Source organism: Talpa occidentalis, unplaced genomic scaffold, assembly GCF_014898055.3.
Source record: "Talpa occidentalis isolate TD23 unplaced genomic scaffold, MPIMG_talOcc4v2.1 talOcc4.3, whole genome shotgun sequence".
In the NCBI taxonomy this organism is placed as follows: Eukaryota; Metazoa; Chordata; class Mammalia; order Eulipotyphla; family Talpidae; genus Talpa; species Talpa occidentalis.
The window spans coordinates 102,846,625-102,874,148 of record NW_023603184.1 but is presented as its reverse complement, the minus strand read 5'-3'; the positions used below and the strand labels follow the sequence as shown (position 1 = coordinate 102,874,148).

General features: G+C 37.7%; 1 protein-coding gene across 1 annotated transcript; it reads right to left on the bottom strand.

The window, feature by feature from the left end:
* Positions 1 to 1,198: 1,198 nt before the first annotated feature.
* On the bottom strand, positions 1,199 to 27,524 carry PDK1 (pyruvate dehydrogenase kinase 1). The gene is given in 12 exon segments (XM_037523544.2): positions 1,199 to 4,389; positions 6,639 to 6,752; positions 10,402 to 10,512; positions 15,053 to 15,151; positions 16,941 to 17,017; positions 18,679 to 18,756; positions 19,670 to 19,765; positions 20,075 to 20,259; positions 22,790 to 22,861; positions 24,854 to 24,995; positions 27,324 to 27,491; positions 27,494 to 27,524. Coding segments are annotated over 12 exon segments (1,314 nt in total). The 3' UTR covers positions 1,199 to 4,248.

Genomic DNA, 27,524 nt, shown 5'->3' with positions numbered 1-27,524 from the left:
TTAATGAGATCACATATAATATGAAAATCTTACCAGTGATTTGAGAAGCTTATAGGATGTAGTTTATACACTGGCTTAAGTATGGATTTGTTAATGATTAATCTAAACCATTGCTAAATCCACTATCAAGGAGTTTGCTGGTTTTTCCTTCTTCCATTGTTTTGTTTTGTTTTTTTAAAGATTTATTTATTTATTTATTTATTTATACAAGCAATGGGCACAGTGAGAAGCGTGGGAGGGTGAGAGAATTCACCAGAGCCAGAGCAGGGAGCAGAGCAGGGAGCAGAGCAGGGAGCAGAGCAGGCAGAGGACAGAAGTACACTGCTGAGGGGAGCAGCAGGCAGCAGGAGAGGTCTGCGCGCGCCATGTGAGACCCTCTTCTGGTGGCTGGGGAGCAGCTGGGGATCGAACCGGAGCTGCAGAGGCTGCAGGCAGCTTCGCAACCCAGCGCTCAACCACTGGGCCACCGGGGAGGCCCTCTTCTTCCATTCTGAATCTCTGCTTTTATTGGCTCTATTTTTAGATTACCAAAAGAAAATCATTCCATTTTTGTGTTACCAATGCCCATGATCCTTACACTATTTGAATTGAAATCAAGTCATGGAGTCTAGAAAATAAAAACCTTCCTCTGCTGATGAAATAATACTTTGACATTTACTCTTTATAGCTATAAAGCTCCAAAAGACAGAAATGAAGCATTTCCTATAGAGGAGATTTAATGTAGGAAGCTGAGTAATAGGTGGTAGAAAACAGAAAGTAAAAAATAGCTTTTGTGATTAATAACTACAATAAAATAATTTCTCAGCCCATCCAGGACTGAAAAATAAACAGGAAGACACAGTGTTACAAAACAAGGAGCACATGGGGGTGGGTCCCCCATGGTGGTGTTTAGCTGATACTGGGAGGGCTGAGAGCCAAGCAGGGGGATGGGGTTGGAATGCCTAAGCAGCCTTTTTGTCAAATGTCACAGCAATGGAGGACATACACTGCAACTGCTTGACTGATTTTGGCTTCCTTTCTAATTAACTACCGCAATACTACAAAGGGACCATAACACGAATAGTCTGTTTCCATGGTTCTTTACCTATGGAGTTCTGTTAAGGAACTATTTGACTTTATTAAGGAAGAACTTTATTACGGTCATAGCCCATCAATCAGGAATAGGATAGGAATCTATCTTTGACTAGAGGAGTTTAGTTCTGACTTTCAACTGGTAAAAGCAGTGGGTAATGTGGGTTAATTTAAGACCTTTACTATAAGTACCCATACTGTGAAAAATTATTCCAAGAACACATTAGATACAATCTTTTAAAATCACATGACAGATTTTTATTTATGTGATGTCAGTTACCTGCAGATGTTTGGATAATAAAAATCTAGGCTAACTCCAACCATACAACTCTACTTCTTACTTCCTCCATTAAAATATACACATTAGAAATCTAGGTTCCAAATACTTCCGCTACTGAAGATAGTGAAATTCAGTGAAAGTCACCTAGCTACAATTTCTGAATGTTTATAGAATGTTCACCCTTGATGATGGAAGAGACTTATTTAAAAGACATAATCATGGAGGGAAGGTGGGGGAAGTGCTGGGGAGGCCCTGGCGGTGGAGCCTCCAGGACCGTAGACAGTGGGTGGCGGAGGAGGAGATGGGGGTCGGGCATTTTTAAAATTTTTAAAATATTTAAAAAATTAAAAAATAAAAAAAATAAAAGACATAATCATATTTTTAAAAGCCTACGTAGACCCAATTTATTTTCAAATAAAGAGTGGATCCATGTTTTCATACACAAAAGATTTTATAAAAGAATATGGTTGACTTGCACTTCAACATTTTCATGTAAAAACACCACACAGTGCAAGAAAGTGATTGCAATGAAGTATGAAGACACCCAAAGTCAGCCAGTATTTGAAGTACAGGACAGAATATTTTTGCAATTCTTTCTTTAAAGTGTTGGCACATACATTAAATGCCCAGGTTATAAAAAAATCACTTATTATTCACTTACCCTTTAGTAAATTTTTATACCTATACCACATCACATTAAGTGCTGGTGAACAAAATAGTGTAAGAATCTAAAAACTTTTTCAGGTAGCACAATGATTTAAAAACAACTAGGAAAAAGCATCCCCCCAAATATTTTTGTATGTAATTCTCTGTCCATTGCCACAACAAAGTAAAAATGCCTTAAAAAGAAAATATTTTCCTAAAGGAAAATAAATATTTCACTTTTCTTTTGAAAACACCATTTCTTCTTAAATAGAGGGAAGAGCTTGAATTTGGGGTTGGGGATAGGAGCATGTTTTATAAGTAGAAACATCAAGTTAATGTCAGTTGTACAAATGTCTCATTTAAGAAAGAAATTGAATACTTTGATTCAAAGGATTCTAAAATATTTCATCATTACAAGAAAAGTATAACTTAACGCTAAAAAACTGCAACACACTGAACTAATAGAAATCATCTATTAGTATATCCTATTGCTTTTTCATAAAATCCGTAATTAAGGAGTGACAGGCTAAGTAAAAGATCTCCTCAACATTTGGTCAGATTAGCTGAGAAGCCCAGGGCAAACCCCACACCCGGAGTTACAGCTCATCACCTCTCACATGAGGGTCCTGGGGGAACTGCCCTTTCACATCCTTCCAATCAACAAATTTATATAGAACTGTTAAGTTTACGTAATCCTTTCAAGAATGAGGTGCTTCAACTCAAAGTATTTTCTAGATAAATAAATCCCCCATTTAAGCAGTAAAGCTGTTCTTTAAACATTTTAAATGTTACTTTAAAATTTATTTTCAATGCATTTCCCTGTCATTTTTAAAGATGAGGTATAGCAATAACTAATAACACAGTCTCCTGACTTCATGGTTCTCCTGGACGTGGCAGCTGACAAGAGGGATTGATCAGCAGATACGACCTGGGCCCTGGCGCCAATTCTGTGCAACTTTGGACAACACTCTGAGTCTCACAACAAGGCTGATTATCACCAGGCTCTTTATGATTCTATAACTCTCTATTTGAAAGCCCAATAGTTAACATATCAAAGTATTTGTAAACCACAAATTGCCATATGAATGCAAAGGATTGTTGTGATAAGCCCAAGATGATATTTGGGTTTAGAAATATCTTGTCAAAATAAATTCTAGATACGTTTTTTTAAAACATACATAGTTGACAAGACTTGTACATTTATGGTTCTGGCCCTTTGGTTATCTGACTATTCTCCTGTCTCCTGCTTCTAATTGCACCAGTCCTGTAATTCAGTTTGTCACTCCTTGAGTTTAAACTTAGGACTTTTCAATAGATGAAAACCGAAACTTCAAACTTTATTATTTTAGCAAATGTGGTATCATCATTTATGCACTTCAAAAGAGTAGTTCCGTAATTAGGTAAGGCATCAGACTTACCTAGAAAGCATTTTAAAAATTGAGATTCTGAACTCCAGCCACAGAGTTCATACTGAATCAATTTGATTCAACATGTCCATAGTAGGACCCAAAAAAACTGTTTCTCAAAAGTTCTCAGGTAATCACAACACTGGATAGTTCAGTTTTGGAGATTCACCGCTTTGTCCTAAATTTCTCTAGAACTTTAGCAGCTGCCAGTTTGTTTTAATATAAAAAAAACTCCCCTTGCGTTAGTCACAAACACATTCAAAGTAGAATCCTTGTGATCATGACTTAGGTCCATAGTAGACTAGTTATTACATTGCAATAGAATTTTAAAATGATAACTTACTTTCACAGCTAAGACAATGCATGCAGATGCTGAGAAGTAGCTGGTTCTACACTTTCTGCTTGACCTGTAGTTGTTGGTCACTTGTACACCTGAAGACCATCTTATTACAGTTGTCCCAACTAAATAAAGGATGACAGAACTCCCCCATAAAACAGAAAGATGGGCTAACGAGCTAACCAGTATTATTAAGAAAATGTTTCTAGCAGACATAAAGGTATTTTTAAAAAAAAACATTACTTCTTGTAGAAACTCAAACACACCCACACTTCTGAAGTCTACCATAAAGAGGAAATCTGATCGAAACCATAGTTGTTTAAAAATATGTTCAACTAGTTGTGAAAATATAAGTACAATCTTATCCTTAAGGAAGCCTAACAGGCATAAACGCTAGTCAAATAGATAACTGAAAATAACACATGAAATATTTTGGTATAGTTCTGAACACTGTCCCTTCCAAATTTAATGCAAAAGCCACATTTGGGCTTTCCGGGTGTCAAGTGTATCTAGGCACTGCGGAACGTAGTCATGTCCTTTGGTTCTCTGCTGGGGACACACCAGTCGTCAGCCTCATGGTTGGTGTTGTAATGCTTCCAGGCGGCTTTGTTGTACACTGGGAGTCTTTCTATGGATTCTGTCGACAGAGCCTGAAAGATAAAAACAGGGCCTAAGTCTGGCTTTTTTTTTTTTTTTAAAGAATCCATTATTTGAGAAAATATACAACAGCAAAAAGGTTACCACATATCAGCAATACTTTACTGAATTTATATTTTACTGATCACACCAGCGACATACATTTTAAAACAGTGCACACATTTGAAATGTGCTGAATAGTCTAAATCTAAGGCACTGCTTGGTGTGCATGTTAAGTTTGCTGCTTGCTTTTCCACTCAGCCTGGAGGTTGCTGAATTGAAACCTTACAAAGATGTGAGGGAGTTGGATCAAAACAGGGGTGGGAAGAGCACAAGGGACTATGGTGACGGTGCACTGGTGAATTGGTGGTGGGAATCCCACGGGGACTACACCTGAGATGATAAAAAAATGAAGAATGATGTAAAAACTATATAATTTAAAAAAAGATACAATTTTAAAAAAAGAAACTTTACATAGATGTAATAGACGCCTTTTATAAAACATGACCCAGAACAAAAGTAGGCTCACTAAAAACATTTGTTAAATATAAAAGCACAAAAATTAACATATATATCTTAATGCTGTAATCACACAATCATTTAATGCAATCTATTTTAGTTATTAGAATACAACATTTTCCCAAAACAATCATTTGTACTTTTAAAAATTCATCAGGGCCTCCCTGATGGCACAAGGGGTTAAGTCCCGTCACTATAGGACTGTCCAAGGCCACTACAGTACTAGTTCAATCCCTACACAGGGAGCAGCAGACCTCTCCTGTCTCGTCCACTGCTCCCATCAGCAGAGTATTTCATTCAGTCAGTCTGCCTGTTTTGCTCCCATTCTGTCTTTGCTGAATCCTCCCACCCCACGCACCTCTGGCCTACATCCCAGCTCTTGTATGCATAAATAAAATAAATCTTAAAAAAAAAAAGATTCATCATAACATTACTATCAATCAGTATAAAACTATTGGTATGTCTAAAGGCATCCTCGTTTTTGCATGAACAATTCTTGTCTGGGTTTAATCCTGTTTCTCTTCCTGCCATTAAAATAACCAATTTCAGATATAGCATATATATTTACTATCTCATGTATAATTTCACTTTCCAAGATATTAGCATTAATTCACTGTTCTAATTCAGCTTCCCATAAATCTCTGGAACCTGAGATAAACTATGTTCCTTGTTATCTCCTTCGAGTTAGTATATTTCAACAGACTTTCAAACTGAAGTGCTAGGCATTTCTCAAGGTATAGAAATATGGAACCAGAAATTTCAGCCCAGTAACACTAAGAAAGCTCTTTGATACTGATTTTAATGATTCTGTAAGATTGCTTGTCTACATTTTCCAAAATGGAACTAAAAACCTTGCACTTACGTATTCTCTTAAACATGCCAAAATTGCCAGAACCCCTTGACCTATAAGGAATAAACAGGCTGGATCAAAAATATTATTTTTGGTGACAAAATACTGCCTTTGTATCACCCTTTTAAAGTTCTAAACAATTTAAATGATTAAAAAAATAATAACTGTTCTCTTGAAAGAATCCAACCTTTACAGTTAAAAACTTTTTCTAATAGTTTTGAGCATTTCCTACAAAATAGGTGCCATCTAGTGGCAGAACAAGACACTAAATAATTAGGTACAAACAGCCCACTGTTCAACCAATCCAATGGGTTCATGGAAACCCAGAGCTTTCCATTCCTATAAAATATACTGATCCCTCCATAACACCATGTACCATCCAGGCCAGTGGACTAAGTACTTCTGCTCCCCCACCAAGTGAGCCTATGCCTACCAGAGGCAGGTGTGCTTTGCAGCTTTAAAGGAAAAATCCCAAATGATAATGTGCTTACTCATGTCTTTGCTTAAAAGAAACCAAAATGACGCAGAGAGTGTCTACAAGAAAGACAAGTGAAACTTCAACCTGCAAACCCATATGAAAGAAAAAGCCTTGGGAGTACATTAGAAGATAGGTGCTTCATGTCAAAATTAAAATTTGTAAAATATGTAACTTTTTATGGTTCCTAACTTTAGCTCAGCTTTTTTCTATTAGCAACCATAGCTCTGATCATTACAGATAAGAGACTTCTTTCCCCCAAATCAAGGAAATCATTTATAAAAATAGATGAGATCTTATGTAAAAAACCATAATGTTCTGATATCTTAATAACATGAGGTAGTTAAATTTCATTAAGTTGAAAATTGGCATCTTTTCTTATAATGAAAAGATCTATTATTAAATCAAGAAGTTATTACCTTAATGTAGATAACGGCATCTGTCCCGTAACCCTCTAGGGAATATAGCTTTAGATCTCCTTGGAAGTATTGCGCATAAAGACGTGATATGGGCAATCCATAACCAAAACCAGCCTGTTTGATGAGAAAAGTGAAATCTATTCAGAAAGCCACATACTGAAATACTTTTCTAGTTGAAGTGCCACTAAGTATTCTATGCCTATCAGAATCTGCATCTAAGAAATCTATTAATTATTACATGTGAATAATGATCAAGCTGAGCTTAGTTGAGTACTATATTGGATGACTCCCCTCTGGTCATTTCAAACTCTGACTTTTCTTTGTTCTATAAAATGACTAGTGGGGGCTGGAAAAAAAGCATGTCACTTTTCTTCATGGACCTGCTCTAGAGGATCCCAGGTACTGCTTTTAGGTACTATATAAAATAGGTTCTCACTTTTAGGAGCAAGAGTAAAATATAGCCTTGTTACAGCAACAGATTTATCTCATGACTTCACACTATAAATTCCCAGCCTGTTCTGAACCTGGAGAGATCCGTAACAGTCTACTTTCTTAATTTTCACTGACAGGTCATTTCCCTGCTTGAAAATCTTCAAAGCACAACCCTCCACCGCGATCCATCGCCTTAGAGATAAAAATCCAGACTTCTGAAAGGAGCTTTCAAGAACGATAAGATCAGGTCTTGCCTCCCACTTTCTAGTTCAGCAGAATCCAACCTCCTGCTTTTAAGTTCCTCAAACATATCATCAGTGTTTCTTATTTCTAGATCATTATTCATCCTGTTTCTAGTATCTGAAAAAGCCTTCTTTATCTGGAAAAATCCTACCATGGAAAAATGGTTTTTCATCACCAAGTCAGAAGAGTTTGATGACATTGCCCATAATACTTTAGTTAAGAGCTTATGTGGATCCAGGAATCAGCATGCTATTACCAATCCAGGCTCCGATTTTACCTGCTTCCACCATTTATTACTTGACTTTTCTAACCATTTTCTGTTTGCCCCTCAAAATAAACTATTCGTTCCCCATACTTCCCCTTAGCCTGGGAGGCTAACCTGAATTGATGTCAGTGTATTCCTGTGCCCTCTGCTTCCAGTGGGTTCAGTCAATGGAAGCCCGAGGAAGATTTCAGAGGGAGTTAAGTCGGGTTTTCATTCCCCTCCTTCTTTTCTATTAAAGTTAGTTCTCTTGAGAGTAAGCAAGTGAAAGTTTTCCTTTTTTCTAGGCCCCACTAATTTTTCCTTTTCTTCATCCACTTGATTCAGTTTGATGACAGGCTTAATGCTGTCCTGGATTCTCACACTATCCCTACCTTTACCTCTATAATTCATCTCTTTGTAAATAAGTCTTCCTTGAACTATCTCGTCCCTTTGGGGACCCCTGACTGATACACTAGTTAGTTCCAGAAATTGTCCCAAAAAAGATGCATAAGCAGGTGGCTCAGTATCCCCTATGCCTAATCTACTTAAACATAGCCTCTCCCTCAGTCACACCCATGGACTCAAGGGCTCACCTATGGAGTCTTTTATAAATACTTAACAGTGAAGAAAAACAGCATGGCCTGGTCCAGTGGTGGGCCTACACAGTTTGCCGGCACCAGACAAAAGATGACTCCCCTCTCAAGGGCAGACATGAAAGATGGAGTAGAAGTAAATCCTACCACCTACACGGTGGTAGGCAAACATGGGCAGTAGCAAACAGGCTGGCTGACTGATTAGGGAGTTATAAAGCATAAAACCGGATAACTGATGAGAAGGAGGTTGCAAGAGAGAAACAGGAAGGGTCCTCAATGAGTGGGCTTCAAGTGTAAAGGTATCTGTCCATGCAGATGCCACCAGAAGGCACCCACGAGGAGGCAGCTCGCAGTGCTCAGAGGACAAGATGACCACGCTCGTGGCGTTAGGCAGTCTTTCTCCATCTGCCCCAACTTTTTGCTTTTTGGGCCACTTACAAACTGGTCATGACATCAGCAAGGACAGTTTGTCAGAGCTTAGTAACAATCTTAAACTCACTAAGCTTGCGTAGGTGTATAGGGAAGACCATGGCATGTCAAGCCTCCTATTTTCTTAAAAATTCCTATAATTTGGCCGGATGGTCTCACTCATAGCAGGAATCTAAAATACTTAAATAAGGGACCAGGAAAAAGAATAACTATAAGAAAGAAAATATCAAAATCAACAAACAACTATGAACCAGAGACACTCTATGGGGGGTGGGGGGCAGGGAAAGGAGGGGTTGGGGTCAAAATAAGGGGGTTGTAATTGTATAGGGAATATAAAAATAAAATTTAAATTAAAAAAAATTCCTATAATTTGGGCCTCCCTGGTGGCTCAAGGGGTTAAAACGCAACCTATGAAGCTATCCACAGCCACTGCAGCACGAGTTCGATCCCCTGCCAGGGAGCTACCCACATGGTGTAGCAGACCTCTCCTGGCTCACCCGCTGCTCCCCTCAGCAGTGTATTTCGGTCATTCTGCCCCATTCTTCCCCACTCTGTCTCTGGTGAAGCCTCTCCCCACCCACACCTCTGGCCTGTACCCTAGTTCTTGTATGCATAAATAAATAAATCTTTTAAAAAATTCCTATAATTCTTGCATCCTAAACCACAAGCACTTATATGGCATTTACTATGTGTCAGGCACTATAAAAAGCATTTTCACACGTATTAACTCAATCTACACAATAACACAATTTTTAAAATTGGGGAAAAGTTGTTATACTGAAGTTGTTATACTGAAAGGTCAATAATTTCCCAAGGCTATAGTTTGGATATAGTGCACTCAGGAATGGAACCAGTCAGTTTGTCCAGAATCTGGACTAATACCTATGTCACTATCCACAAAAGTTCTACAATATCTGTTTTGCTTAAGTGTAGCCTATTCTTTCTCTTCCCCTTACTTTTTAGAATACAATCAGAATCCAAGTGGATGCTCATGGCTATTATTTGGCCCGGTCTGCTCGTTGGCTATGTATCTCTACTTTAAGAACACCATATCTCAACTTGAGAGGCACATTACTAGGACAATTCTTTTAAGCTGGGTAATGGCTGTAACTATAGAACAAGTACATTGTAACAGGTAAAACTATGAGAATGAAGTCCTTCTAGGAACTTCCTAGGAAGAGCCTAAAAGAGATCTATCTTGTAGTGTATCTCATTATGCTACAACATAAGTTTAGGGTACATCCCAGAGAAGTTTCAAAGCTTAGAAGAACAGAGTTCTTCCCATATTACAGTTTGGGGATTTGGCAAAGTGCTTTCTTGGGAGTTAGAAGATCAGGATAGAGTCAATTCAAAAACTAATTTATTAAATTTGAAAATAGAGAACTAAGATCAATTAAAAAATACTTCAAAAAATTATAATTTGAGTCATCTTACTGTTGAAGAAACTGATTAAAACTTGAGTTTTATGTCTGAGTCTAGAACATGAGATCTAACTATAAGTACTGGAGAAAAGTCACTAACGCTTAGGTTTAAATTAGTATTGACTAAATATTAGTAAAACTAGAACTTTAGTTTTCATATTAGAAATAGTACATCAAAATGTGGTCTACCACATGATAACTACTGACACGTTGCTATCAAGTATAGTGATGAGAACTCTAAAACAACACTGTTTTGTGACCTTTCAATTAATAAAAAATCAAAACTGTCCAAGGTTGTTTAAATTTAGAGAAAAGTATTTTCCTTCAATAGCTTCCAATAATGTAACTGATTTATTTGGTAAATTCACCAAACCATACTTCATCATTTCTTGATGACATACCAAGGGTGCTGCTCGGGACGTTTCAACGCGAGGCCGTGGTGCAGTCGAGTACATGTAGTTGAAGAGTCGGTCGATTTTCCTCAAAGGAACACCACCTCCTCTGTCACTCATCTAAGATGAGAAGGATCAGGTTGAATGACCAAGTCCCATAAATAGCTAAATAGCAACACACATTCACAGTGACACAGTTTAACTGTTGGCTGGAAATTGCTGCTTTTCAAAATGAGTACCACACATCCATGTTGTGAATGTAAACATTTCCCTTACTAGTGGACCTAACACAACATCTCTAGTAGGTGGAATTCTAATACACAATAAACTCCATCACAATACAAATTCAATGCTTAGCTTAGTCTATTTGCCGAAGTTGCACTTACAGTACTGCATAGCGTGAAGTGGAGCATAAGCTAAACCTATCTTGAGTGTTGTCCCTTTCTGGTGGAGTTTGTTGGCAATCAGATTAAAAATGCAACATGCAACAACAAGGATGGAACTGGAGGTATTATGCTAAGTGAAATACATCAAAAGGAGAAAGACAAATACCGAGTAATTTCACCTCCATGCAGAATATAACAAAACATAACAGATGAAACTAGACCAAAACAAATCCAAATTCTGACTACAGAATTGGAGCTACCAGAGGGGGAATGCTGTGGGTAGTGACCAAAGTGGGGCCCAGTGGGCTATGATAGAGGATTATGGGTCCTTAGGTGGTGGGTGTGGTGTGGAAATATGTATCTGCAAATATATACTTTCCTTTAAATCATATACAGTATTATAAATCACTGTTACCTCAATTAAAAAAAAACACAATTTTTAAAAATATGTGCATCATCCTTTGATAATGTTTATCCTAATTGTCATAAAAATATGCAGTTTGGGAATATCCACCAAATGTGAATAATTAAAACTAGATTACAACCTAAATAAGGGACTCAAGTAAATCGATGTATATTCTAAAATATAATTTATTCATTAAATATTATGCAGTATGTCATGTATTGGCATGAAAGATGACCACAAAATATTGCTATTTAGCAAAAAATGATGAAGAAACATTTGGAATATTCTAATTGTGTAAGAATTATATAAGTGTATGATGATTTATAATATCATTGTCTATGGAATTATGAGTAATAACTTGGATTTTTAGTTTTTGAATTTCTTTTACTACTTTAAATTACTTTTATTAACGAAAGAAAAAGGGGGCTTCTCTGGTGGCACAGGGTTAAAATCTCAGTGCTATCAAGCTATCACCAGCCACTGCAGCATGAATTTGATCCCTGGCCAGTGAGTCAAACCTCTCCTGTCTCGCACACGGCTCCCCTCAGCAGTGTATTTCAGTAGATTTGCCTGTTCTCACTCTGTCTCTGGTGAGTCCTCTCACCCACACCTCTGGCCTACACCCCAGTTCTTGTAAGCATAAATAAATCAAAATAAATCTTTTTTAAAAAAGGAAACAGTATAATTTTCATTTTCAGAGAGGAAGAAGCAGAACCACTTCACCACTTTAAATCATCTCAAACTCATCATGTTTGAGAGTCTTATCTATAAACAAATGCACAGTAAACACTTCCAGACAACTTTCCAATGTGCTTATACACACTTCATGTTGTTCTTATATCACTTTCCAAATCAAATCTTATGGTAGGTTTAAAGAGTAATTTATTCACAGATTGTCTTCATTTTGTTCTCCTTCACAGTTAACATGAGCTTATTTTCCTAATCATTGTCACAAAGTCTACACTGATGTCACTATCACATTAACATAGTTGTCATATAAAAACAAATGTGTCTTTAACACATGTATATAGATACAGATAAATAAATTAGTACTCACTGATATGTAATAAAAAGCCAACATGCTGGATGACTTATAGTGACTTCTCATACAGACTTTGAAAATCTTTATAGTATGCACAGATACTACTTTCATAATGGAAATTACATAGTTATTTTAATTTTTAAAATAAAAATCCACTCAATACCATTTGAGGACTTGCCTCTGATATGTCCACAATTAGATAACTGCAGTATGAAAATATACAAGGACTTTATTAAGAACTTGTACATAGCATTATACTTGAAATTTTTCTTGGCTATGGCTTCAAAGTCTTGTTAAAAGAGTTAATTTTAGTAAGATGAATAAAGAGCTCTGGGTACTCTCTGAAATCCATCAATTTGTTAATTATTCATCCTTTAATGCTCTGCTGCACATTTGCTAGTAACATGAGCAAGAAGTGTGGGTGTTCTGTAAATATTAAGCAAGTAAACAGCATAATAGAATATTAAGATGAAAAGTTAGACCTGATAAGTATTTCCAGGTTTTCCTTATTCTTTTGACCAGAAAGACTAGAGCAATCCAGCAGGCATTAAACAAGAAGTGATTTCTAGGCACAGGCTAAGAGGAGAAAAGAAGAGTTGCTGAGCAGAAAGGGCAGAGGTGACCTAGAGAAATCTCATCTTATTAGAGCTGAAGGGGGACAAGCAAAGTCACAGGATTATAGTTCAAAACTCATAAAGTTAACCTTCTTTGCTTTGAAGCCCAAAACATAGTAAATGGACATGAACACATGTTCTTTTGAGTGGCCAAAATAATTTAAAAGCATTCTCACAGATAATATTAGAGAGGATCTGGGCTCCTCAGGGAAAGTGAAGGATAGAAGAATGGGAGGGACAGATATTGGTCTGTATGTATTTAAGGCAAAAAGAATGATTCCCTGACGACGAAATGTTGGGAGACATGAAAATGAACAAAACCAAAATATCTCTGATTAAGATAATATAAAGGAAAAAAATCTAGAATCTTGGGAACATTAGCCTATGCCAAGGAAAAGAAAAGAGATCATAAAGACAAGGTGGTGGGGGATTCACGCCAACAGGCAGGTTGAGGAAGAGAAGTTTGCATTTATTTTTAAATTTCTCTCTTTAGTGCATGAAATCACCACTTCTCAAAGCCATTGAACCAAGAGTTGTTCACCCCTAACTTCTTGTTTCCCATAACACTGGACACTCTGGGCTAATTTATGTGAAAGGAACCACTACTGACTTGATGACAGCTCTGAAGCCAGGAAATGTACTAACCCTGAACTCACCCAGAGCCCCTATCCCTGAACTCACCCAGAGCCCAACAGTTTTTCACTGTCAACTCTACAAAATCAACAGTGAATGAACTAAGACAACTGCATTTTAACTTAAATGACATGTGTCTAAAATACTTTATTTTTTTTTAAAGATTTATTTATTTATACATACAAGAATGGGGGTATAGGCCAGAAGTGCAGGCAGTGAAGAGGATCCACCAGAGACAGAGTGAGGAGCAGAACAGGCAGACTGACTGAAATACACTGCTGAGGGGAGCAGCGGGCGAGTCAGAAGAGGTCTGCTGCGCCATGTGGGTTGCTCCCTAGCTGGCCAGGGACTGAACTCGTGCTGCAGTGGGTGCAGTTAGCTTCATAGTGCGGTGCTTAACCCCTTGTGCCACCAAGGAGACCCTAAAATACTTTTTATTTACTGAATAAAAACCAAACACCAAAGTTGAAAGAGCAGTCAGAATTGTAAGACAGAAAAAAGCTTTTTTTCACATGATTCTTAACTGAGGAATTCTTAACAAAGGTAGAAAATGTCAATAATTTGAACAAGCTAAAAGAATGAGGGAGGAAACAACCCACAGGTTTCAATCTAAAAGTCTAAGGTAAGTGATGGGGTGAAACCTCTATTGGCAAAAATTAAAACAAGCATTTACATGTAAAGAGGTAACAAGAACAGATGCAGCCACTGACTTGGGATGTGAGGAAAAAGAGCACTAGGCCAAAGCCAGGCAAGGCTTGTACTGAACAGTCTGTTCAAGAACCTTCTGAGCCTTTATATTTTTTTAAAAAAAAATTATTAAAATATAATTCACATACCAAACAATTCACTCATTTAAAGTATACAACTCGGGCTTCCCTGGTGGCGCAAGGGGTTAAGCAGAGCTATGAAGCTATCTGCAGCCTCTGCAGCACGAGTTCGATCCCCAGTCAGCCAGGAAGCTACCCACATGGTTCAGCAGACCTCTCCTTTCTTGCCTGCTGCTCCCCTCAGCAGTATATTTCAGTCAGTCTGCCTGTTCTGTTCCTCACTCTGTCTCTGGTGAATCCTCTCACTTCCCCACCCCCCATACCTCTGGCCTGTACACATGGCATTGTCAGAGGAGCTGATCTCAAGCCCTGTGTCATCATGAGCAAGTCACATTGTCTATTTCCCTATCTGTAAATTTAAGGAAAAAATAACCTGTGCTCCTGACTAAAGAGCTATTACGAGAATCAAAGGAAACAAAAGTAGATTGAAAGGCATTGTTTAAAATTGAAAAATGAAGCACTATCGAAATAACATGGCAAATACCCAAATATTTTAGATTTACTTATCAAAATGAATATACATGATTACTGCTATTTTGTCTCCAGATTGAATTTTAACTTGAATCATTTGGATGAGGACAGAATAGAAACAGACGCAAGAGATAAGTCTATATATAATCTTCCAGATAAATGAAGCAATATGCTTATTATCTATTAGGTACAGTATTTCTTTCCCTTAGGAATAAATTATGTCTTCTAGAAATTATGTACATTCCCAGATAGCTCTTAAAAAGAAAAAAAAAAGCCTTTACCTTCACAGTCAAGTCCTCATTACCTAGTGTGATGTGGACTTGAATAGGTGGGTAAACACCTTTGTCAGCATGGTGCTCCATTGTCGCTCTCATTGCATTCTGAAATACATCAGGGTTACATGAAAAACACAGCGTTAAAAAGGGAGAGAAACTAATTATAATTTTTAACACATGCACTACTTGAAAGAAAAAAAAAATTCTGTGGAAACATACTAAAGAGAATCATAATTCTCATAACCATTATTAAGTCAGTTTTGGAGTACTTGGGAGGTATGCTGATTTAAAGAGTCCAACCAAATTGTTCATATTTTCCAAAACCAGACTTGTCTACACATTTAACTAATCTACATTAAAGCAGAAAATTTTACCCAAATATTTTTATAATTTTAGTCAGTAATGGGCAAATCTTATTTTTTTAATTTATTTTTTTAATAATAAATTTTATTTTTATATTCCCCATACAACTGCAACCTTTTGAAAACAGCTCAGCCTCTATTTTTAAGAAACATTTTAAACGTCAGAAATTGCTTTAAGAAAAAAAAAATTATAGGACTAGTTAACAGAAGTGATCTTATGATGAGGAAACAAATCCAATTTACCAATTGTTTCAAACTAAGAATATTTACATTATAAAACTGTTTTGATCAGTTTTTAAAGTCTACAAAGTATACAATGCCAATATTAACCCTAATATGTTAGGGTAGATCCGTTAAAAGGACAAAATATGGGACTGCGTTTGGAAATAGGGGTGTGAGTTCCAGGCACACCAATCAGCAGTATTAAGGGTCCCTAAGAAGGAGACTCTATCACTAGTACCAAAGGTCATTTAAGATTAGGTTCAAGATGGAAGTCACTGGTATTGACTTTATGTAAAATCTGTTATATAATATGGTAGTGTTTCTCTTATTAAGCATATGGGACACAAGATCTTTATATGACTGAAATGTCAAAGAAAAAAAAAGTTTTAATCCTTTAAGTACCCATGGCTTATTTATTTAACTACTTAGATTTTTGTAAGGTATTAGATATATTTATGCTATCTTAGAACAAAAGAGCATTCTTGAATCCTTCTTGTTCTAACAAATTCAGTTTTTCTGTATTTCAGTGTATTTTTCTGTCTCAGTATTAAGCTGAAAGCCACTTCTTCCTTCTAGCTTGCAGCTGGCTGAAAATGTAACTAAAACAAGAGTTTTCAGGGTTGATTTAGAGCAGATATTTTCAGTCACAGGGACATGTACCACTCCTCAAATCTCACTTTTCTGTCTACCAGCAAGTGCCATTGGTATGTCACCAGAGAAAAAAATGTACTAGCATAATTTTACTTAGTTTTCAAAATATGTTGCAAAGAGCAAATATTACAGTGGAAGCTCTGTAAGCCAATATGAGTGGCTTTTTTTTTTTTTAAAGCATATAATAGTGGGACTCTGGTCCTTTAAGAGTGGAAAGTTGATAATCACTTTTCTGAATGTTTTGTTTTGTAAAAATAGAAATATAACTTTCCTGAGCAATCTATGTGTCCTTCTGTTCTACCAGACAGTTAGTTCATTATTCCCAATCTTCATAGTAACCTGGAGAAAACTGCTTTCATTTTACAGAAGAGGGAACTGAGACCCACAAAGATTGAGTGGCTTCCACAAAGTTATTCATATACTAAGTGCCAGAACTGGAATTCAAATCCAGGCTTTTCTGACTCCAGGGACTGAGCTTACCACTACATGGAGGTGCCTGTCAGTATTGACAAAAGGCTGGTCTCAGCAACATCATATAACACTTAACATGGAATGACATCTTTTAATGAAACTGAGGAAAACCCAGTAGAAAACGTTCAGGGCGGATTCCTAACCTCAGGAAAGAACAGATAAAGTTTATGTAATACTATTTTACAAACCTTGAAAAGTTCAAACACCATGTGATAGAGATGGGATGGCACATAAACCACTTGTATTGGCTGTCCTGGTGATTTTGCTACAGAGCAGAAGAAAAAAATATAAAAGTACAGAGAGAAGTGCTTAAAGCATTTCTGATAAATTGTGTAGTGATGAAAAGAAAACATTTAGTATGGAGAACAGTATTATTTGGGGGAAAACGCCCACACCAGCTCTTCACTGTACTTGGCATTTAAACCCCATGCTCACACGGATTTATAACTACCAGTGACCAGTGTATGTCCTATTGTCATTCCTGGGATCCTGCACAGCAATCTAACCACTCATCTTCCCAATCTTCTCTATGACAGTGAGTCTTTTTAAAGAACACTCAACTTTAACGTCAGGATTTTACTTTCCAGAAAAAAAAGTCTACAAATTTCATAGTCCAATTCAGATGGATACACTTCTTTTTAAAGCCATTTAAAAAAATGTTCCACATCACACTACGTAAAGAGGAAAGAAATCTTATTTCTGGCATAAATCTGAAATAAAAATTTAAGCTAGCATCAATTTATCAAGGGACACTAATTTTACATTCAAACAGTTCGTAGTTCATTTGGGGGTGGGGAGCACAGTATGTAAAACAGAATCTTCAGTAGAGCAAAAGAGTAAGACTCACCCAAACATTGAATTCTAATTCCCCTGAATAAACTGTCCCTTGGGAATAGAAATGGACCACCTGGAAACTGCTCCTAGCAGTTCAATTTCCCAAACTAGCCCTTATACACTGTGATTTTTTATTTATTGAACAGTATTATGGACCAAATATGTTAATAAGGCTTTCAAAAAACACCCAGCAATTCTATTTTCAATCGGGTAACTCCTTCTACTGCGCTCTCACTATAAGGTTTAGTGCCTTGCTGCCCCTGCCAGTTTAGAAGACAGCTTAATAAAATGTCTATCTAATTTCACTCTTCTTAGTGTTTCATCATTTAACTTTGGAAATATTTGTTCTTGTATTAAACTAGTCTACCTCTAGGAAAAATAAACTCAACAGGCATATAAGGTACATAAGGTACATAAGCCTTTTTGTCCCAAAGACACTAGTCAAGGTGAAAAGAAAATCATCAGCAGTAAACAGATTCTCAAAGAGATGAGCATCTGCTTTCCTCTTTTACAACACCCAGTCATTTTACTTCCTCAGTAAAAAAGGATTTACACACAGCAGACCTCTCCTGATTCGCCCACTGCTCCCCTCAGCAGTGTATTTCAGTCAGTCAGCCTGTTCCGTTACCCACTTTGACTCTGGTGAAGCCTCTCATTCCCCATACCTCTGGCCTGTACCCCAGTTCTTGTATGCATAAATAAATAAATCTTAAGAAAAAAAAAGGATTTACAACTCAGGAAGTAAAATTCTTAAATACGCAAACCTTATTACCGAAAAGAGCATAAAAAGCTCAAATGTAATTTTCACGGCACCATTTTTTTCTGTGACGAACCAGAAAATCAAAAATAAGCAAAGAATCAATGCCATCAATAAAAAAAGGAAAATGGGGAAGATAAAGCCAAAATGTTTTTCAGAAAGAATACAACTAACCACGCACACACACGTATTTTAACATGATTGCTTTCCTGCAACTCTCATTGCAATAAAGAGGCTGACAAGTCCTTTTATATTAAAACAAATCTAAATTCTTATCATTTCTTCTTAGATAATCATAACACTAATTATTGAGGAAAAAAGAATGTCAGGCTTACCATTTAGTTCTTCAAGTTCTAGTTCAGGAGAGTTAATATAATACAAATCACACAGACGCCTAGCATTTTCATAGCCATCTAGTGTGAATCAAAACAAACAAACAAAAGCATTAAATAGGTTTACTTCTTTTGCATGCATTAAGATGGTAATAGTACTGACAAATCAAAATTTTAAATTCTAGAGGAGAAAATTTACTTTAATAGTCTTAGTTTGGGCAAGGTCTTTTTAAGTGTGATATGACAAAGCCTACCGGCCATAAAGGAAAACTGACAGATACAATTACAAAACAAAAACATTTGTATGAAAAAAAAGACACAATAAACAAAGTTAAAAGAAAACAGCAGGTTACAGAAAACATTTACAATTCTAGACATCTCGCCTTTTAAAATACTAGGAAAAGTAAATACTATCTAAGATTATTCAATGCGGAATTGTTGGTAACACAAACAAATTTAAAAAACTTAAATGTGCATCAATAGAAAGATGAATTAATACTTCCTGATACTTCCAGACAGTCATTTAGAAAGCTGGGGTACAGCTACATGCATTGAACATGACACATAGTGCCTGCAAACTTGTAGAAAAATATGCATAGAGTATCCCAATTTCCAGAATCAAAAACAATGTAGACCAACAATTATGTATGTGCATGAAAATATGTGGTATAAATAGGAAAAAGTGAAAAATGAAAGCCTAACTATTATGAATTATGGTTCCTAGCTAAGGGAATTAGAAAGGAGGGAGAGGGAACTTGAATTTTTTTAAGTAAAACAGATACCTTCAAATATCACCAAACCTTGCTTTACAAAGCATTGTATCAAAAAATATTCATCCTATACATAATGCACAATTAACATTATAAGGTTATTTTCAAACCCATGCATTTGTCCTTGCCATTTTATCTCACATTCAGTTGTATTCATATCAAGAAATTACAGTAACAATTTTGATTTTTGCACACTTTCTAAAAGGAAAAAAGTAAATATTTACCTTTAATAACTTCAACTACATTGCAGTTTGGATTTATGCTTCCGATGTGTTTTCGGTGAGATAGGCTGCCTTTGCCCTTTCCACCAAACAATAAGGCTACCAAGAAATAAAAAATAAAAAACAAAATAACTAAAATACCTAATGCTCTTTTCCAGATCTTAATATTATTTCTCTAAATAGTACAGTAGAATAAATATATTCCTTAAACACACACACGGTATTTTACATGATGTTAAATATAAACATTCAATAAAAATACTTCCCTTTTTGGTAGTCTCTATACTTTTCTTTATGCACAAAAAGAAAGCAAAATTAAAAATGGTACTTAAAAGGAAGTTTTCCAAGCAATTTTAAAATATACCAAAACATTTTATTTAGTTTCTTCTTTGACTTCTGGACACTTACAGTGCTGATTGAGTAACATTCTAATTGAAATGCGACTCATGTAGAAACGATCCAAAAAGTACTGAACATTCTGGCTGGTGACAGGATCTACCCCGAAGCTCTCCTTATATTCAATCACACCCTGGGCCATTGTGGGAATAACATCATTATGCCGGTTCCTGATACGTATTACAGTATCTGTAAAGCTAAACAAACCCATCTGTCAAAACAGTCAAATATTTTTTGTAATCTAAGCTCAATCAATTACTTTAGGCAAGAAGTCCTTAATTCAGTAAACCACACATCAGTGTGAGCTTTCCTACACTTATTCAAATAGATTTCAGGTCACAAAATATGTCAAATCTGTGGAGGTATATAGATTTCCAAAATAAAACTTTTGAAATTTAATTGTTTTCTTGGCTGACGCAAACAATCCAAAAATGTTAAGGGATTTTTTTAACCATTACTAACTGAGATCCTCTGAGCACTCATTACAAATACAGTATTTCCAGGGATATTCAGAAAAAGTAGTAACTGAGCATTTGCTTCTAGGGAATATGTTCTTTTTTTTTTTTAAAGATTTATTTATTTATGCATACAAGAACTGGGGTACAGGTCAGAGGTGTGGGGAGTGAGAGGATTCACCAGAGCCAGAGTAAGGAGCAAAACAGGCAGATTGACCGAAATACACTGCTGAGGAGAGCAGCGGGCAAGACAGGAAAGGTCTGCTGTGCCATGTGGGTAGCTCCCTGGCCGCCAGGTATGGAACTCGTGCTGCAGAGGCTGCGGATAGCCTCATAGATTTCATCTTAACCCCTTGCGCCACCAGCGAGGCCCTAGGGAATATGTTCTATAAGGAATGAAGATGAATGCACCCATAAAGCCTGTCTGATTTAGAACTGTTTCCTAGGGTTCAAACAGAGAGCCACTTAGAACAGAGACGTAGAAATGAATTCTAATTTCATTCACTGAACGAGTTTTATAAAAACGGAGAGACATGCTTAAAAGAAAAAATTTCGAATAAACTATAATTCATTTCTGTCATTTAGAAGACATTATCACATGGTTAACTTACAGAGCTGAGAAAAGAGGAAAGCAGTCTTAATTATAAAGTAACAAAATCCATCTTGTAACATACGCACCAGAATTAACACTTCTGAGTGTTTTCCCATTGAAAGTCATCACCTTGAGTACTATTAACTTATTCCAATGATACTTAAGCTCAAAACATTTTTGGAATTCCTAGTTTGTGTAATCTGCTTTAAAACCAAATTGCTAATCCAAAATACAAACAACACAGAGGAATATAACATGTTTCTTATGCCCAGCCTTGCCTGTATCGGGTGCTATAGACATATTATCCAAATGTTACTGAGTACTGGGAAAATAAAGTAACAAACAATTCATCGTTCAAGTCACTCTTTATTCATTTATTTCACCTCTTGTTAAAACCAAAACCAGTTTTATCCTGCTTGACTGCTCAGTTTACATCTTAGATTGGGCTCTGTGTGATTAACCATTTTCAAAAAGTTCTATAGTATAATGTTTACTTTCAAGTAAGACCAGTGGGTCCAAATTCTGGTCTGAAGATGTGTTGGCTAAATTACATTAATGCAACCTTAAGTTCCTTGTACACAGATATATTCTCTCAATCTAGTTATTTTAAAGATTGAATGACATCATTTGTGTAAAGTGTGCTCCATACCTAGACACAAAGTAAATTCTTGTTATTTTCAGATGAAAATCATGTTTAAAATATGAAGTGCTGGCATTACTTTTAAAGATAGTAAGAAAGAATGTATAAGACTCAGACAGGAAAAGAGGTGGTATATAAGTTTTGAGTAACATCCACTGAAATAAGCAAGTAACTACTGAGGGAACTACTGAGTTTATTAGTTCTCAGATGTTGGTTATTAACATTATTACTTTATCTTATCATAGTTCATAAACAAAAGACCCACAGACTTGTTTTTGTAGGTCTTCTGTGTTTTTAAACTTTTTAGTTGCTAATCTTTCAAAATTGAGAGAATTACATAAAAAAATCTAGATTTGGGGTCTCCCTGGTGGAGCAGGCGGATGAACACCACACTGTGAAGCTGTCCGCAGCCTCTGCAGTGAGGATTCGATCCCAGTCGTCTGGCAAGAATCCCACATGGCGCAGCAGACCTCTCCTGTCTCGCCCGCTGCTCCCCCCAGCAGTGTATTTTGTCAGTCTGCCTGTTCTGCTACCAGTCTGTCTCTGGTGAATCCTCACCCTCCTGCGCATCTGGCCTGTACCCTGCTTCTTATATAAATAAATAAATCTTAAAAAAAAATCTAGATTTGTAGTTTTTCTTTAAACACCAACCCCCCTCCCCCCTTGCCCAACCCTACCCTCCAGACAATCTGGATAGAGTTTCTGCATGGCAGTGGTCAGCTGGAGCCCAAAGCAGTGGTCCTTGAGAAGCACGCACTCTCTAGGTGAATGGCTCTCACTGGTCCCCTAATGGTCCAAGTTGCTCTGAACCACCTCTGGATTTCCATTCATCACATGAACTGTCTTTTCTTAGAGTAGTTCAGAGGAATGCAACATGCTTCTTATCCCCAGCCTTGCCTGTATGGGGTGCTATAGACATATTACCAAACGTTGTGGAATACTAGGAAAATAAAGGTTAACCAATTTCCCTGTGACCCAATGTATGATTTTTGAAGGACAGAAAAACTGTGTTCCAAATAGGTCCAAAACAGTGTACTTACTCATAAATAGTTTTAGCAACTTCAGCACTTTTATCCTTAAAATCAAGAAGTTCCTGAAGGCTCTGGATATACCTAAAAATCAAATCAATAAGGTAAATCTGTTTTTTATTTGCTGAAAGTTCAATATCTTGAGAATGTTCAAAAGGCATTTTAACACTTTTTAATGTTTAATTTAGAAGAATGCTGTAAATTATGGTTAATGTAGGATTTTTATAATCATTCCCATTCAAGCTTAAGTGTCCAGCACAAAGTTGTAGAAGCATGTTACATTTTGTTTAAAATTTTTAAGATTTTTTCTACTTCCTTATTTTAAAAAGTTCTATACTCCATAAAATAGTTTTTAAATTTCTTAAATTCACCAATGTACATTGCAGTATAAATACTGTCATGAGAACTGAATCTGTCACCAACAACTATGTGCAAATGACTTTTAACTTATCTTAGACTAAGGAAAATGTGGAGGGTAGCCTACCTGGGTCTAAGAATCTAATTTAAATGACCGCGTTTAAAACTGTAATTTTCGAAGTGTATAACTAAAACCCATAATCTAACACAGTTCTTTCCAATAGAACTGAATGAAAACACTAAAGCTATGGAAATGTAGATTTTTAATTTATGTAACAATTCAAAGTAGCAAATTACTTGTTAAAGAAAGAGCAAAATGAGGAGGGTCATAAGACTTTCTCAAGGTCATGCCACCAAACACAATGGCAGTGCAAGACCAGAACTAACAACATTACAATACAATGATGTTTAATAAAGCAATAGCTGTTTTGGCTTGTCTGTTGCTTTTGACTTAAAACTGCCCTCATTGAGCAGTCATGCAGGGGCAATGAACATGTTCAAAAAACTGTAAGTGCGTATGTTGGTTTGCAAAGCTGTTCCTGATAAGCAGTATGCCTCACTGCATTCTAAAGCATTCCAAAGTCAAGTGATTCTGATATCTATTATTTTGCTTTAACTCTTAATTTTCTCTTCATTGGCAAGAAAACAATGTCTTTATTTAGGAGATATTGGAGTAATGGCAAAGTGTCGGGCACATCCAATTTAAAAATGCAGCATATTCTATTTTTAATGAAGAATCTAAAAACACAAGAATAAGCTTCCATAGAAAATGACAAGTTCTCTATTATAGTCTATCATAGTTCTGAAACAAATACCTCTTTCTTAATTTATAATTGTCCCATACTTGAACTAGACAGCATATCACATAAGTTGCAACCATATACTCCTTTTGGTTATTTTTAAAAAATTACCTTTAGATTAGCTTTTCCAATATCAATAATGTCTACAAGAAAGCTAGGATTTCCATGAATCATAACTGGAAAATGTCTTGCAACTAAATGTGTCCTGTTTAAGACTTCGCTGTGGTCAACTCTTCTGTCTGAAACGTAGAGTGCTTAAGAGAACAACACTTAAACTAATAAATTAAAAGAAAAGCTGTACATAGGTGGCCACATAAGTGTGCACACCCTTCCTACCGCTACTGTCATTTTTTGAAAAAGAGTATAGGTTTTTAACGATTCCAAAGACTTCTAAATTATTTTGAAATGGTAAGATAAAGACTTTAACTCTGTGATTTATAGATATTTCAATAAAACAAATTCAGTTCATAAAATATATATATACTATTTAATAGATTTTATTATTCTAAGCACAGCAGAAGTAGCACAAACAAATCTAGTTTTGAATCGTAGCTCCACAGTGAGTCGTACTGCCTTAGGCAAAGAACATAACCTGAAGATGCTTCAGTTTCCTCCTCTGTAAAATGGAGAAGGGATTAAAGGTAATGTATACAAATCTCTAACCATGAATAAAAGGTAGATATTTTAATTATAACATATCCCTGCCTATTTAATAACAAATCCTAAACTTAATGTCTGTATTTCTGTGCAATTCTGATTTTTTTCAAAACCAAGGAGTGGTAGCATAGCATACTCTTCAAAGGGAATAGGAATGCTACCACTACCTTAAGATTCCACTGAAGAGTAAATAAGTATTTGCTTTAATCTTGAGTAAAGTACACACGAGTATGACATTACACACACAAGACAGGAATCTTACCAGCCTTGTACCAACTGAACTGATGGAGTTCTGAGAAGATTATCTGGAAGAAGACTTATTTCTTTCATTATATTTGCCAATCTAACAGGCAACTCTTGCCGCAGAAACATAAATGAGGTCTTTTCACAAGCATTCACTGATCCTGAAACCAAACATGACAGGAACAACAGTAAGTAAATACCATAAAGCAGCAGGAGCCAAGAGGGTGTTATTTAACAAGGTCACCATAATGACAGGGCAAGGAAGAGGCAAGAGATGAGATAACCCAGTAGCCAGAGTTGTGAGGTATCCCAAATGACTTTCTAATTCCTGACATTCCAATGGCTTCGTAGAGCAGTGAAGACATTTTCCAGGCTCCATTACTTGTATCTTTATTGTGATCTCCCATCTTAGAACTATGGCAACGTTAGCAAGTCTGAGCAAGGTGCATAATGCAATTAACAACAGTACCTGCAAAAGCCTATAATGTGTTGCTATCATTTAAAAAATCTGTTTCCTAAGAAGTAAATACCTGTCTAAGAAACAAATTTTGACATGTTCATGGAAAAAATCATTTATTGTGTACAGAATTATTACACAAATTACCATAAACAAAAACCAAGTGAAGAGGAGGGCTTGTAGATAACAAAAAGCAAAAAATAACAATGCCTGTTCAGCAACCATCTTCAAGTTTCTCCTCCAGCAGATCCCCTTAATTGTCTGATTCCTGGAAAGCAGCCTGTTCCTTTCTCCACTCCTATATCAGGCTGCCCAGCAGAACAGCTGTAGATCCTCTTTGGCAAGCAGTTCCATTTAAGTTAAACTGAAAGTCGTGTTATTTTAGTAATGTATCTTAAACTCACTAACTTAATCTTGAGACAACCCAAGCAAAAGCTAAATTGTCAATAGCAAGAATTCCAGTATAAAAGAAAATATTTTTTGTTAAAAGTTTAATGGCATATTTGTGAATGAGGTGAAATTCACCCCTTAATCATATTACAGTCATTTTAAAATAAAAACCAAGGGCTTTGGGCCAAAAGTAATTGCCACTGACAGCCACAATTTTAAGATAAAGGTGCCAACGATGCTGATTATCTTTCAGCTCCAAAAGTGACCCCTCTGTGACTTTATAATACTCACAATGCAGATGATAATTTTTCTACTTCAATTTTACTTTTTTAGAGTTTTCGTTGAATCCCCATAGAATTTCCTTCCTCAAGGCACCTGAGCACCATCACCACAGTCTCCTGTTCTCCCTCCCTCCCTCCCTCCCTCTGGTCCGTCTCCCTCCGCCCCTGCAGTACGTCTCTGATTTCTAATTGTCTGTTTTTGCTTTGCTGTGTTTTGTACTGTTTTTTTTTTTTTTTTTTACACTGATGTCTTATTTGGTTCCCCTATATTCCTGTTAAAAGTGAAAACAGCAAAGTTAAATGCCTAACTTTGCAAGTCCTCTAAAATCCGCTGCTTCCTTTATAGAGAAAACCAGAAAGCACCCATCTGAGGAAGAGGAAAGTGGATGGGCAGTTGCTACAACAGGGGTGAATCTTGATAAATCTCACAGCATCTTGTACTCGTGCACTTTACACAGGCTCAAGACTTGCTGATGAAGACGAGCTGTTGGCGGAAACACTCTGGCAAGGAAAACATTTTATGAAAACAGTGGGCCAATCACATGTGATGCTTCCCTTATCATCACATCAACTTTATGCAATCATCATATGCAAAACTGAGCATTTCTCGTCACGCCACAGACTCCCAACACGATTCGCGGTGGCCCAGGAGCCCGGCCGCGAGCGCCCTGTGCACACGTGCGATGCGAGGCAGGCGGCCGTCCGGCCCGCGGCCCTCGAGGTTTGTTTTCAACAATGCCCAGGGAGAGGGCACGCGCTCCCGGGCTTACCCGGCCGCCCGCGCCAGCCCCGGGCACACGGCTCTCTCCGTGACCGAGCAGGACGCAGCCGCGGCGCCGGGGAGGGTGGGGAGACGGTGGGGAGACCCTGAGGAGACGCTGAGGAGACCCTGGGGAGACCCTGAGGAGACGCTGAGGAGACCCTGAGGGGACCCTGAGGAGACGCTGAGGAGACCCTGGGGAGCCCCTGAGGGGACGCTAAGGAGACCCTGAGGGGACGCTGAGGGGACCCTGAGGAGACCCTGAGGGGACGCTGAGAAGACCCTGGGGAGACCCTGAGGGGACGCTGAGGAGCCCCTGGGGAGCCCCTGAGGGGACGCTGAGGAGACCCTGAGGGGACCCTGGGGAGACCCTGAGGGGACCCTGAGGAGACCCTGAGGGGACCCTGAGGAGACCCTGAGGGGACCCTGAGGAGACGCTGAGGAGACGCTGAGGAGACCCTGGGGAGACCCTGAGGGGACGCTGAGGAGGGGGTGCGCCTCGGGCGAGAGGGGGCCGGCTCGGGCCCAGCCCCGGGGGTCCGCGGCCGCAGCTCCCCGCCCCGGGCCGCGCACAAAGGCCCGAGGCCCCGGCCGCACTCACCGAAGTCCAGGAACTGCTTCATGGAGAGCGGGGACGGCGAGAAGCGCGCGTAGAAGTCCACTTGGCCCGGAACGCCCCGTTCGGGCGCCGGGCCGGAGCCCGCGTCCGAGGTGAGGCTGCGGCGGGCGCTGGGGCGGGCGGTGCGCAGCCCGGGGCCCGGGCCGGCCGGGCGGCGACGCGCAGCAGCCGCGCCAGCCTCAT